Below are 13668 nucleotides of genomic sequence, written 5' to 3' on the forward strand. Positions count from 1 at the left end.
GTTATTATTGTTATTATTATTATTTTAAATGTATCTCCTTAGACACTTTATAATGGGGGATTAAGAGAAACTTTCTTTTTTCCATTTGTCTTCCTCTCCTCTTGACTATTTATGCTTCCTTGCAAAATCCTACCCATCCCTAGTTTTCAAAATATTTATTTATCTCTGCTGCTCCAACTATAATTTCTGATGGTGCTTTATTACCCTAGTCCCATTCCCGACTGTTTACTTCTGCTGCCTTTTATTTAAATGATAGAGATAGTTAGCATTGCGGCTGCTTTCGGTTATTATAACCAGTATGTGGTTACCGTTTATAAAGTGCTTTAATGCTTAGTATTTTATACTTCAAAAAGCCTGGAGATGTAGGAATGGTCACTATTTCTTTTATAAATAAAGAAATTGAGGCTCAGAGAACTTATACCGATATGCCCAAGCTCACACCACCATATAGGATTGGAGATTTTATTAGAATTAATCTTGTATAAATGTGTTTTATCTACAAGTATACTCTTTCTACCACATTAAAATAATGATTTTGCTAGCTCTTCCCAATGTTTTTTTTTTTTTAATTTATTCGTTGATTCTACAAATATTTATAATGTAGGCATGTAGTGCCAGAAGCAGTGGGAGGCACTGGGGACCCAGAAGCAAGTAAATCAGACATCCCTTGATTTTGTTAAGTTTTTCTCCAGTTAAGAAGTCAGGCAATAAATTAAGGGTAATGTGAAAAGTAAGAAGGTGGCTGGGGAGGGGGAATTGGCTGGCTCAAATGGGATGGTATGGGGAAGCCTTTCTATGGAGGTGAAGGATGAAAAGACTCTACCTTCTAGGCAGAGTGAATGGCAGCAGCAAAGCCAAGTACAGGAAAATGCCTGCTGTGAGGATCAAACTTTGGAATCCTGGGAAACCATTAGGACCAGAAGTAAATTTAAACTCTATTTTTTCCAAAAAGAAAGGAAGAAAAGTGGCATTTCATCAGTAATTTATTTCATCCTTTAAATATATACTATGTACTCAAAGTCAAAAAATAGTAACATAAATAAACATGCTCATTGTTTCCAGTTTATATAAATTTGACATATGACCAATTTGAGTGTGCATATTATTTTAGTCTAGTTTTAGAAAAAGTTGGGATGGCCAAATGAAAATTTGAATAAAATGTTTGCCTGACTCCTCAAGCCCCTGCATCAAAATTGTCCCCAAACCTGCAATCTTATTTATTAAATTCCTCAGTTCACAGATAAAAAAAAACTGTGACCAAGAGAAGGAAAATGACTTTCCAAATCACATTAGTGAGTAGATATGAGATCTGGCGCCAGGTCCCCTGACTCTGAGCTGAAATAATGCCTGTAGAAAGTCCAAGACTAACTCTAAATCTGACTCCATGACTGGATCAAAGCCTTTGGACCTTAGACTGGAATTGGCCTTTCTTGAAAATATAGTCATTTAGCATGCTGACAGTCAGCTCCCACTGGCTCAAGGCTGTCCAGTCCATCAGGCAAACAATCGAATAATCAGGCTTTTGATCTTTTCTCCTGAGTTCAGCTGAATAGCACAGAATAACTGACCTCATTTCTTTCCATTACTTTCGTTTCATTACTTTTCCCTTTCTTTTCTCACACAGGGAAGGACGTGCAGCACTAGTCACCTCATTCTGCATGTTCAAGTACATGGCTTTGTACAGCATGATTCAGTATGTTGGTGTTCTGCTGCTCTACTGGGTATGACTTGGGACCTAGCCTCTTGGTTAGTGAGAACTGAAACAAGGGATGGTGCTCGCTCAACTTGAAATGCCTCTTAAAGTGCAAATAGGATATTTGAGCACCAATAGCCCCTCTAAAATTTTCTTTAAAGTTTTTGAAAATAAGTCAGACATAGACAAATGTACACAGGAAAAGTTGTTTATGTCAATTCTCTGACTCTGACAGAGAAACTGTCTAGTGGTAGATGAGAATCAGAATGGAACAAATGACTTTCTCTCTCATTGTTGCTTTCACCTCCTTGGACCAGGTCCCTTTCTTCCCAATTCCAGGGTGGCTCTTCCCTAGCTTACATTCATTAAAGATGAGTTTCTCATTGGGGTGCTGGTAAATGTTTCATAATTGGCTCTCCGTGGAAAAACAAGCCCTGATTATTAATGTTTGCCAATTTCAGTGGTGTAAAAACACTAAGCTGGTTTCAAGTTATCTACCTGATGTCACTGAACATGTGTAGTGGGGAGAGATATACTGTAGCCTATCATTCTGTAGTATTTGCACCATATAGACACAAAATAGGCAAATAACCTCAGAAGCATGGATTATAGTAAAATGTAGGAAAATGATTAGGAAGTGCTAAGGTTTGAGTATTTAAGTTTTTATATCGGCTTTGTTTAACAACCAGTTTACAAAATTCCTAAAAATCTAACAGTGGACTTTCATGAGCTAGTACAAGCCAGCATATCACTGATTCCTAAATATAGATAGAGATTTAAAAATTGGCATGTCATACCACAAATATACATAGGTCTTGTGATGGCTTTTCCTATTTGAAACATAAAAAGAGAAAATACATGACTACTGCATGTGGACTCAATCTGTGGGGGATTTTTCTGTTAGCTAACACTGAGAAAGGAAATTCCATTTGTGCTGGAGATATCTAGATTCATTTCTATGTCTTGCTCCCTTGCTCCTGCGCTGAAAGTTTAGTTCTGTTATTTTCAGATAATCTATGTCCTTTCCCACTCACCAGTGAATGAACCGGAGAAGAAGAGGCTATTGATAAAAATTTGGCCCTATTTTAGAGTCACAATAACTCTTGCTCAAAAGTACAGTTAAACATGTGTCATCATTATCTCCTTTCTCCAAGGAGTTGGGGACAAGAAAATAAGTTACTTAAAACCAATAAGACCTAAACATTTTTTCCTCAAGAATATCAAGGTGCTGTATCAGGACTTTCTAACAATACCCAAGAATGCAAACGGTTAGTTCAATTATTGTCATTTTTCATCAGTAAAATATAGAGAAGATCACCACACATTTGTCACTTGTTACTATTAGGAATGCACTGTTTTACTGTGCCAGAACAAATCTCAACTTTTCTGCTAACAAGTAGAAAAGAGAGCAGAGATGAATCTAGTAGTGTGAGATGTTTCCCTCAGTGAGGGGTGATAGTGATTCACAAAGGACCCAGCCCAGAAAGCACACGTTGGTGACTGTCCTGGTTAAACAGGATTTCACAGCCTTGACTTTGTCACTCCAACCAACACCAACAGGACCCCGACCACACCATCTCTTTGGTAATTTACTTGACATTTCTACGTTATGGAGAGAAAATGAATGCATTTGATGTCAAATTTCATTCAGAAGGTCATAAGTTTTTTGAGCCACTTTTCTTTTTATTTTCAGGAGACCAACAGCCTATCAAATTATCAGTTTCTGTTCCAGGATCTGGCCATTACAACTCTCATTGGTATAACAAGTAAGCCATTTTTAAAACTTTCTTCCCAGAAGTTCACCCCTCAGATTGCCTCTTTCTGTCCCAGAGGGATTGGTCTACCATAAAAGGAAGGACAGCAGCTGCAGCAGAAGCATCATGTGACTTATTCCCAGTGATGTGTACAGAAAGGGAAAAAGAAATAGATCCTCATTTTTGAGTGTTGAAAGAAATCGTTAGCAAAGGAAAAGCTGGCTAGTTGTTTTGCTGTCTTCCATAAAATATAGTGCTTCCATAAAGGGTCACTAAACATTTCAAATGAAAAAAGCACCTTGAAAATAGGGAACGCTGACTTCAGTCTTCTGCTTATTCCCAGTGATGTGTACAGAAAGGGAAAAAGAAATAGATCCTCATTTTTGAGTGTTGAAAGAAATCGTTAGCAAAGGAAAAGCTGGCTAGTTGTTTTGCTGTCTTCCATAAAATATAGTGCTTCCATAAAGGGTCACTAAACATTTCAAATGAAAAAAGCACCTTGAAAATAGGGAACGCTGACTTCAGTGTGCTTTTAGGTATAGTTGTGGTTGAAATGTGCCCAATTTATAGAAGCTAAATGGCTTTTATGTTTCTGATTTCCAAATCCTAGCCTCTCAGGATTTAGAGCAAAGATTAAAGGTCATTTTACAATTATACTACTCACCCCCTGCTGCCCCCTAATATATGAACTGACTCCCTAGTTGCTTTGCTATGGGATTTTTTTCCCTCTCCACCTCACCCATTAATCATTATCTTTACTATATTCTATGCTTTCCTCTCCATTACATATAAATGCTAACAGCTTCACTTGTACTTTTAATCGTGTCTCCTCTTACCTTCTCAAGGACTTTGCTGCTATAAAAATCTCTTCTTCCATCATTGTGAACTTTTCTCTGGTCTACTGAATCATGCCCACCAGCATATAAATATATTTTCATATTTTCTTTCTTTAAAAGCTTTTCCTTTACCAAAATCCACCACTAGCTGCCATCCTTCTTATTTTCAAATATCCCAAACGGTTGTGTATAACTACTTTCTCCACTGTCCATCTCTAATTCTATTGTTTCATTTCAATCAGCCAGATCCTAACATTCAAGGGCTTGAATTCAGATATTGGGCCTGAACTGGGGATTAGGGGTAGGCAGTGGTATGTTTAACAACTCACTTTCCAAAAAAAAAATATGTTTGTACATATATGCACATAAGTTTATTATTAACTATGGAAAAGAAAAATGTATAGTGAGCAATTTTCAAATAATAATAAAATATACAGTACCCTTCCTTGCCAATTCCATTTAGCTAATTTTGATTCTCACAGAATACTTTCACTGAGTTTGGAATCCATAATCAATTTATGGTTGCTATTGATGACTGAATTAGTTTCAATGTGAACTTTTGTTGACATTTTTCTTTACCTGAATGAGCAAAACAGCAAAGACCTATATTGAAACTTTACCATTCATTAGTGATGTGAGCAACTTTTTTGCTGAATTGGATGATAGTTTTCAAATGCTGGAAAAATGTTTTCTTGGTAAAAAAAAAATTGTTCATGATGTAATGGCTACAGACATGACACACTTTTGAGTTTAATTTCCATTATAAACTTCAAATACAGAAATAATACTAAAATATATTAAAATAATTAAGAAATTATCAGTTTTAAGTATTCGTTACCTTTTTACCATATTTAATTGTAAGTTTATATAATTTACTTTTAACAATGGCTGTGTTTAATAATTGGCTTGCAAATTTAGCAGCATTTGGCTCTGGTGAGCCAGTGTGAGACAGCTCTAGCCACTACTGAAGGAGGGTACACATTACTGACACATGAAAAAGTACCAGTCTTAGACTGCCCCTTCTATATGCCTCATGGTCTTGCTTTCACACTATTTATTCTTATATCTTCTCTTCATAATCTTAACAGCCATTATGTCAACTTATCATTTTTAAAACTTGTTCAAAAGCTCTGTTTTTGAAGAATGAGCTCAAGGCAAGCAAATACTATCTATGCTCCAGCTGCCACCACCCCGATGCTGCTCCTGTCAAGTCCATCAGTGACTTCCATTGATAGCAACGGCCACTTCTCTTTCCTCATTGTCCTTGAATCTCTCAACAGCATTATCTCTCCTCAAAAGGTTTCTTCTCTTGTGTTTTGTGATACCACACACCCCCATATTATCTATCACTTTCATGAATACAAGTTCTCCATCTCTTTTGCTGGCCTCTGCTCCTTTACCTTAAGTGATTTTAATCAATTGTATAACTTTAATGTCATCTACATGCTGATGAATCCCAAATGTGTATCTCTTACCTTGATGTCTATCCTGAGCTCTGGAAATACAGCTACTCCGCATCTAATATTGGATGTTTAACAGGATGCAGACTTTACATGCCCAAAAGAAACTCTTTATTATACCAGATCTAATATTCAACAAAGTCATTAAATATTTACTTAGTGTCTAGTTTGTACTACTTACCGTATAGGAGTGAAAGAAAAACAGCAAAATGAAGTTAATATTGTCAAGAGAGCAATGTAAATGGAGCTCGGAGGCCTCTGGGAAGCTAAGCTAACTCACCCCTCTCCTGGTGAGAAGTGTGCTAAACCATAGATGGCTATATCCTGAACTGGCTTTGCATCGTTGAACTCCCTATTAAGAAATAAAATCTTTGCTAGCAACAGGCATAAGCAATTAATCAAGTATGGCACAGTGTAAGTCAGCTTGCCAGCACCAATCATATCTCCTTCAAAATAACTTGTGTAACCCCTTTGGGAGCTCTTCTTTTTCTGTCTTTATAAACTCTGTCTCTTTCCTTTCCCCTTGGAACACAGTTAGATTTCTATCCAAATCTATATGTCCTAGAATGTAATTCCTAAGGCCCCAAATAAAGGTATTATTTGCTTTGCAGTTCTTGGTCAAAATTAATTGATATTGGCACTTGGAATATGTCAGTAAAAAAAAACAAAATGTAAACAAAATTTCTTAAAATAACATCACTGTCTACCTAGTTGTTCAAAGACCTGAAGTCATCCTTAATTTCTCTCTTTTCTTTACCCTTCACATCCAGTACATATGAAATTCCTATTGGCTCTACTTCCAAAACATATCCTGCATCTCTTCTCTCCATCTCTACTGTAGCCACTGTCACAAAGCAATGTCACTTCTTCTTTGGATTACTGCAATAACCTTACAACTGATCTTGCTTCTACTTTTACTTTTCAAACAGTGATAAGAATGCTATTTTTAAAATTTAAATTTTATTGTTATAGTCTGGCTTAAAATGTTCCAGTGGCTTCCCGTTACCACTAAACTCAAAACTCTACATCATTTGTTTCTGCCTAATTTTCCAGCTTCACCTCTAACCACATTGCTACTCATTTACTCTTCCAGGCACCTCAGTTTTTCTGTCTCTTGAGCATTGTCAAGCTTGTGGTCTCCTCAGCACCTTTAATTTTGCTATTTCCTTTGGCTAAAATACTCTCCTTTTAAATCTTCATATGACTTTACTTTTTCTTATTATTCAGATCTAAGCTCACCACCTCAGAAAGGTCACTTTAAATAATGACTAAGCCAATTATTCTCTGTCACAAAATTCTGCTTTATTTTTTTCACAGTACTTTTCACAATCTGGAATTATGATATTTATCTATGTTTTCATTTGCTTTTGCCTGCATCCTCTCGCTCAGGTTGTGTTCTTCATGAGAGCGGCGGGCCTCTCTTCTGTCTTGATGACTGCTATATTCCCAATACTTCTAACAGTACCTGACATATCAAAGAAGTTCATTAAATATGTGTTAAATCTATTGAAAAAAACACCCTTGGACAGTCCTTATTGTTAACAGAATTCTCTTTTACATCAAAGCCAAATCTATTTCTCTGAGACTTTTACCCATCACAGTTCTGCCATTTGGGGTATCACAGAACGGTCTGATTTTTCTTACCAGAGCAGTCCTTCAGATATTTGAAAACAGTTCTCATTTTTTTTCCTGTGATTATTCTCTTCTATATAATAAGCATCTCCAGGGCTTTCTCTATTTTTTTGCAAAAATAACTTGGCTCTTTTCTATTTTCATCATTGATTAACATATATTCACTGTGAAAAGAAGATAAAACAAAGAAAAAAACATCTTTATCCTACTATCCAGAGCTAACCAACTTAAGTATTTTGATGCATTTCTTTCCAGTCTTTTTTATTTACATAAATGAAGAAATTTGAATTGTGTTCTCTGTATCCTGTTTTTTTTTTAAATTTAACTTTATAACTAATATTTGTTATTAAATATTTTAATTCTTTTTTTTACTGTGGTGAAAAATATGTATTATAAAATTTGCCATTTTCACCATTTTTAAGTGTGTTGTTCAGAGGCATTAATTATATTAACAATGTTGTGTAACCATCACCACTATATGGTTCCAAAATTTTTTCATCGCCCCAAACAGAAACTTTGTACTCATTAAAAAATAACTCCCTATTGCCTTTCTTCAAGCCTCTGGTAACCTCTAATGTACTTTCTGTCTCTATAAATTTGCCCATTCAAAATATTTTGAATAATGGGCATATTTCAGTAAGTCAAATAATACAATATTTGTGCCTTTGTGCCTGGCATATGGTTCCAAAACTTTTTCATCACCCCAAACAGAAACTTTGTACTCATTAAAAAATAACTCCCTATTGCCTTTCTTCAAGCCTCTGGTAACCTCTAATGTACTTTCTGTCTCTATAAATTTGCCCATTCAAAATATTTTGAATAATGGGCATATTTCAGTAAGTCAAATAATACAATATTTGTGCCTTTGTGCCTGGCTTATTTCAATTAGCATAATGTTTTCAAAGTTCATCTATGTCATAGCACGTATCAGAACTTCATTGCCTTTTTATGGCTGAATAATATTTCATAAATATGTGCATGCCACATTCTTTTTATCCATTTATCTGTTGATGAACTTTGGTTGCTTCCACTTTCTGGCTGTTGTGAATAATGCTGTAATGTATATTTGCATTAAATATCTGGTCGAGTCCCTGTTTTCAATTCTTTTGGTATAGGTGTAGAATTGCTGGGTTGTATGGTACTCATATATTTAACTTTTTTGAGAAGCTATCAAATTATTTTCATAGCGACTGCATCATTTTACATTCTCACCAACAATGTATGAGAGTTTCAACTTCTCAGTCTTATCAATACTTGTTATTTAAATTTAAAAAATTTCTTTAGTTATTCTAATAGGTATGGGCTGATGTCTTACTGTGGTTTTGCTATTCATTTACCTAGTGACTAACAATGTCGAGTATATTTTCATGTGCTTATTGCCTATTTGTTTGTCTTGTTCAGAGAAATCCTTATTCAAGTTATTTGCCCATTTCTTAACTGAATTTTAATATTTTAGTTCTTGAGTTCTTCATATATAAAACCTTCACAAATATGTGATTGTATTTTCTCCCATTCTATATGCTGTCTTTTCACTTTCTTGATAATGCCCTTTGTTTTACAAAAGTTTTTAATTTTGATTAAGTCCAATTTATTTATTTATTTTTCTTTTATCGCTCAAGTTTTTGGTGTCATATCTAAGAATCCATTGCCAAAATCAAGGTCATAAAGATCTATTCTATGTTTTCTTCTAAAAATGTTATGGTGTTTAACTCTTAATTTAGGTCATGGATCCATTTGCTGTATATGGTACGAGGTTGGTGTTCAACTTCATTTTTTTTCCATGTAGAAATTCAGTTGTTCCAGCATCATTTGTTAAAGAGACTGTTCTTTCCCCTATTGAATAGACTTGACAGGCATGTTGAAAATTAATTGGCCATAGACGTATGAGTTTAATTTTAGATCCTCACTGGTCTATGTCTATTCTTATTCCAGCAGCACACTTTTAATTATTGTTTTTATAGTAAGTTTGAAATCAGGATGCGTAAGTCTTCAAACATTATTCTTCTTTTTCAAGACTTGTTTGACTCTTTAAGGCTCTTTACAATTCCACATGAATTTGAGGATCAGCTTTCCCATTCAGAAAAAAAAGCCATTTGAATTTTGATAGGAATTGCATTGAATCTGTAGACCACTTTGGGTAGTACTGACATGTTAACAATATTTAGTCTTCCAATCCATAAACATTAAATATATTTCAATATATTTATGTATTTTTAAATTTCTTTCAGCAAAATTTTATAGTTTTCAGTGTACAAGTCTTTCTTCTCTTTGGTTAAATTTATTTCTAGGTACTATATTCTTTTGGGTGCTATTGAAATGGAATTGTTTTCTTAATTTCCTTTTTAAATTGTTCATTGCAAATGTATAGAAACACGAGTAATTTTTATGTGCTGGTCTTGTACTCTACAACATAGCTGAATTTATTTATTAACTCTAGTAGCTTTCTTGTGGATTCTTTGAGATTTCCAATATACAGAATCCTGTCACTTGTGAATAGAGATAGCTTTACTTTTTCCTTCCAATTTGGATGACTTTTATTTTTTCTCTGATTGCTCTGGATAGAACTTCCAGTCCAATGTTAATCAACAGTGGTGAAAGTGAGCATGCTTTTCTTTTTCCTGATTTTAGTGGGAAAGCTTTCAGTCTTTCACCTCAAGTATAAGGTTAGCTATAGGTTTTTCATTATAAAGTATATAATCATGGGGATTACATGTAACATCCCAAATTTATAAAAATTTAGTTTCAATTGATACCTTACTTTCAATAGCATGCCAAAACTCTACTATTTTATAGCTCTGTCTCCCTCTTTAATGTTGTCACAAATTATATTTTTATCAATTATGTGTCTAATAATCTAGGTATATACTTTTTTAATACATTTATCTTTTAAAATCTGTTGGAATAAGTGGAATTAAAACCTAAATTGAAATAATACATATTTTTATATTTGTTCAAATAGTTACCTTAACTAGACAAAATGAGAATGTCAATAAAAAAATAGAAATTATAAAAAAGATTCTTTAAAAAGAATTCCTTTTGGCTTCTTTTTTTATAATTTCCATCTATTGACATTCTCATTTTGTCCATGCATTATTTTCCTGATTTAATTCAGTCCTTTGAGCATATTTCAGATACTTTTAAAGTCTATGTTCAGTAAGTCCAATGTCTGGGCTTCTTTAGAGAAAATTTTTATCCATTCGTTTTTTTCCATTGAATTTTATAATGTCTTAACTCTGAGAATCAGCTTCTCTCCTTTCTCTAGGGCTTGTTGTTTTATGTTTTGCTGTTTTCTGAAGGCTGTAGTAGTCCATTTGTTCAGTGACTTTCCTAAACTATTTTTGTAAAGACCATATCACTTGTCATGTGTGGTCACTGTTTAGTTAGTGTTTCAATAGAGATTTCCTTGATCTCCATGAGTTTAAAAATATGAACAGCGAAATAAGCCAGACAGCAAAAGTTGAAAATCACATGATTTCACTTATATGTGGGATATAAACCTAAAAGCTACAAACAAACAGAGGCACATGGACATGGGCTATAGACTAGTGGTTACCAGAGGGTAGCAGGGATGGGGGAAGGGGAAGGTAGATGGGGTAAAGGGGGTCAAATATGTGGTGATAGAAAGAAATCTAACTATGAGAGGTGAACACACCGTGTAAATATATATATATATATAGGCTTTACTGTTAAAATGTACAGCTGAAACTTATTGGATTCCGCTAACCAATGTCACCATTAAAAAAATTTAAAAATTAAAAAATAAAAATTAAAAAAATAAATTTGAAATAAAAAAATTAAAATGAGAAAAAAATAAATAAAAATATGAACAAAAGAATACCTCTTTTAATTTTTGCAGATGAGTTCTATGCTGGGGCACTTCGACACTTAGCCAGGCTTGTGCTAAGTCTAGAGGCCATCCAGAGATGAAAGCATAGGGATTTTCTGGTCTTTTCTGAGCATCCATCTTGCCATGGGCATGTACACAGCTTTCTACATTCTCCAGTGTACACAGGTGATTGTGAACACCATAATTTCCGAAAGAAAAAATTTTAAGCTTTTCTTTCCAGGCTTTAGGCTGTTATTTTATGAATCAGCTATAATCTTTTACCCCCAGGTGATTGCAGATAGTTTGTTAGCCCTACAATGCTATTGAGCAAGGTATGCTGCTTTTCTATCCCCAATAAGTTTTGTAGGTGAACAAGTTAGAACATACATACAGAATAATTTGTGGATAAAGTCTGCTCTTCCCCTCTGTAACCAGGGACCAGTGTTCCCCACTGGGAATGTGTCTTTAAGAGTGTCACTGAGGTGAGGAGGGAATGAGATAAGGCACGTAAAAATGCACAAAACCAACCTTCCATTTTTAAGTTCCCTTTTTCTTCATTCGGCATTTGTTTGGATGCTGTAAATATTTGTTTTTCAGAGTTGTGATAAAATTTTTTTTATCATTGGTTGTTCAAGAGTATATAATTTAAATTCCACATATTTATAATTTTTCTATTTTTCTCCTGTTAATGTTTTCTGGTTTCATAACATTGTGGATGAAAAAGATATGGTGTGTAAATTTATCTTCTTATATTTTATAAAACTTATTTTGTGGCCTAATATTTGATCTGTCCTGGAAAGTGGTCTGCATGCACTTGGGAAGTGTATTTTCTGCTACTGTTGAATGAAATGTTCTGTATATGTCTGTTAGGCTCAATAAATGTATAGTTTTGTTCATGGCTGCTGTTTCTTTTTTGATTTTCTGTCTGGAAGATCTATCCTATGTTCAATGTGGAGTTGTCATCTCCTATTATCATTGCTTTGCTGTCTGTTTTTCTTCAGTTCTGTTTATATTTGCTTTATATATTTCATTATCTTAATATTTGGTGCATATATATTTACAATTCTTATATTCTTTTGATGAATTAATCTCTTTGCTATTATACAATTATTTGATTTTGTATCTTGTGACAATACTTAACTTAAAATCTATTTTATCTGATATAATTATTACCACCCATGCTTTATTTTGTTTACCATTTGCGTGGAATACATTTTTTCATACAAATAATAAACAAAATTTGCTTCACTTTCAGCCAATATGTGCTCTTAATGCTAAAATAAGCCTTTTATAGACAACATATAGCTGATGCTTTTCTTTTTTATTATTTTAAGCCACTCTGTCTTTAATTGGAGAATTTAATCTATTATGCTTAAAGTAAATTATTAATATGTAAGTGCATGCTAATGTTATTTAATTTTTTTTCTGTTTTGGTGTGTCTTTTTTTCTTTCTTCCTCTTTTGCTATCTTCCTTTGTGATTTTATGATGTTTTTGGTGGGGGCTTTAATTTCTTCATCTTAACTTTTATGTATTTATATAGCCATATATTAAACTAATAAATTAATTTCAATTGCAATGAAAACTATATTTTTACTTCTTTTCTCTCTATATTTTGTGTTAATGTCAGCATTTACAACTTTTTATAATGTTTAAACATTAATGAATTTCATAACTATTTTAATATTTTTCTATTTTAACTTATACTTTGTTAAAAGTGATTTAATCATCACTCTCATAGTATTAGAGCATTCTAAATTTGACTACATATTCACCTTACCAGTAAGTTTTATACTTTCATATGTTTTCATGTTGCTATTTAGTGTCCCTTTTTTTCAACTTGAAGAACTGCCTTTAGCATTTCTTCTAGAGCAGGTCTAGTGGTGATACAATCTCTCAGTTTTTGTCTGGGAGAACATCTCTCCTTCATTTCTGAATTACGGGTTCATCTAGTAAAATATTCTTGGTTTGCAGGTGTCTTTTGTTTCCTTTCAGTACTTTGAATAAATTTGGTTCTTATAGTTTTTGCTTGTTTTTAGAAGTTTTTGTGGAGGAATCGGATCTTGAAGCTGTTTACTCTGCCATTTTGCTGATGTGACTTATTATATATAGATGTGCCATAATTTATTATAAATTATGCTGTAATAAACATCTTTCTATATTTCTGATTTTTTAGCATAGGATAAATTTCCCAAAGTGGAATAACTATGTGAAAAGTTATGAATATTTTTCAATCTCTTCATATTCATTGCCAAATTACCCTTCAGAATTTTAGTTAATTTACATTCCCACAATCAATATATGAAAAGTGTGAATTTCAATACTCCCTCACCTATAATTTAAGATTTTGCCCATTTAATAGACACATAAAAAAAGCATCTTGTGATTGAACTATCTACTCTCTTAAGAATTCCTCATATAACTTCAGTTTGAATCCATTTATTGTTTTGTTCCCTCAGTTTATAATGT

General features: G+C 33.5%; 1 protein-coding gene across 1 annotated transcript in view; it reads left to right on the forward strand.

The window, feature by feature from the left end:
* The window catches only part of ATP13A4 (ATPase 13A4), a 112719-nt gene that overhangs the window by 87756 nt on the left and 11295 nt on the right, over positions 1 to 13668 (forward strand). The window contains exons 24-25 of the mRNA XM_006906171.2: positions 1625 to 1721; positions 3387 to 3459. Coding sequence (XP_006906233.1) covers positions 1625 to 1721; positions 3387 to 3459 — 170 coding nt within the window. The remainder of the gene's footprint in view (positions 1 to 1624; positions 1722 to 3386; positions 3460 to 13668) is intronic.

This window comes from Pteropus alecto, unplaced genomic scaffold (assembly GCF_000325575.1).
Source record: "Pteropus alecto unplaced genomic scaffold, ASM32557v1 scaffold311, whole genome shotgun sequence".
Classification (NCBI taxonomy): domain Eukaryota; kingdom Metazoa; phylum Chordata; class Mammalia; order Chiroptera; family Pteropodidae; genus Pteropus; species Pteropus alecto.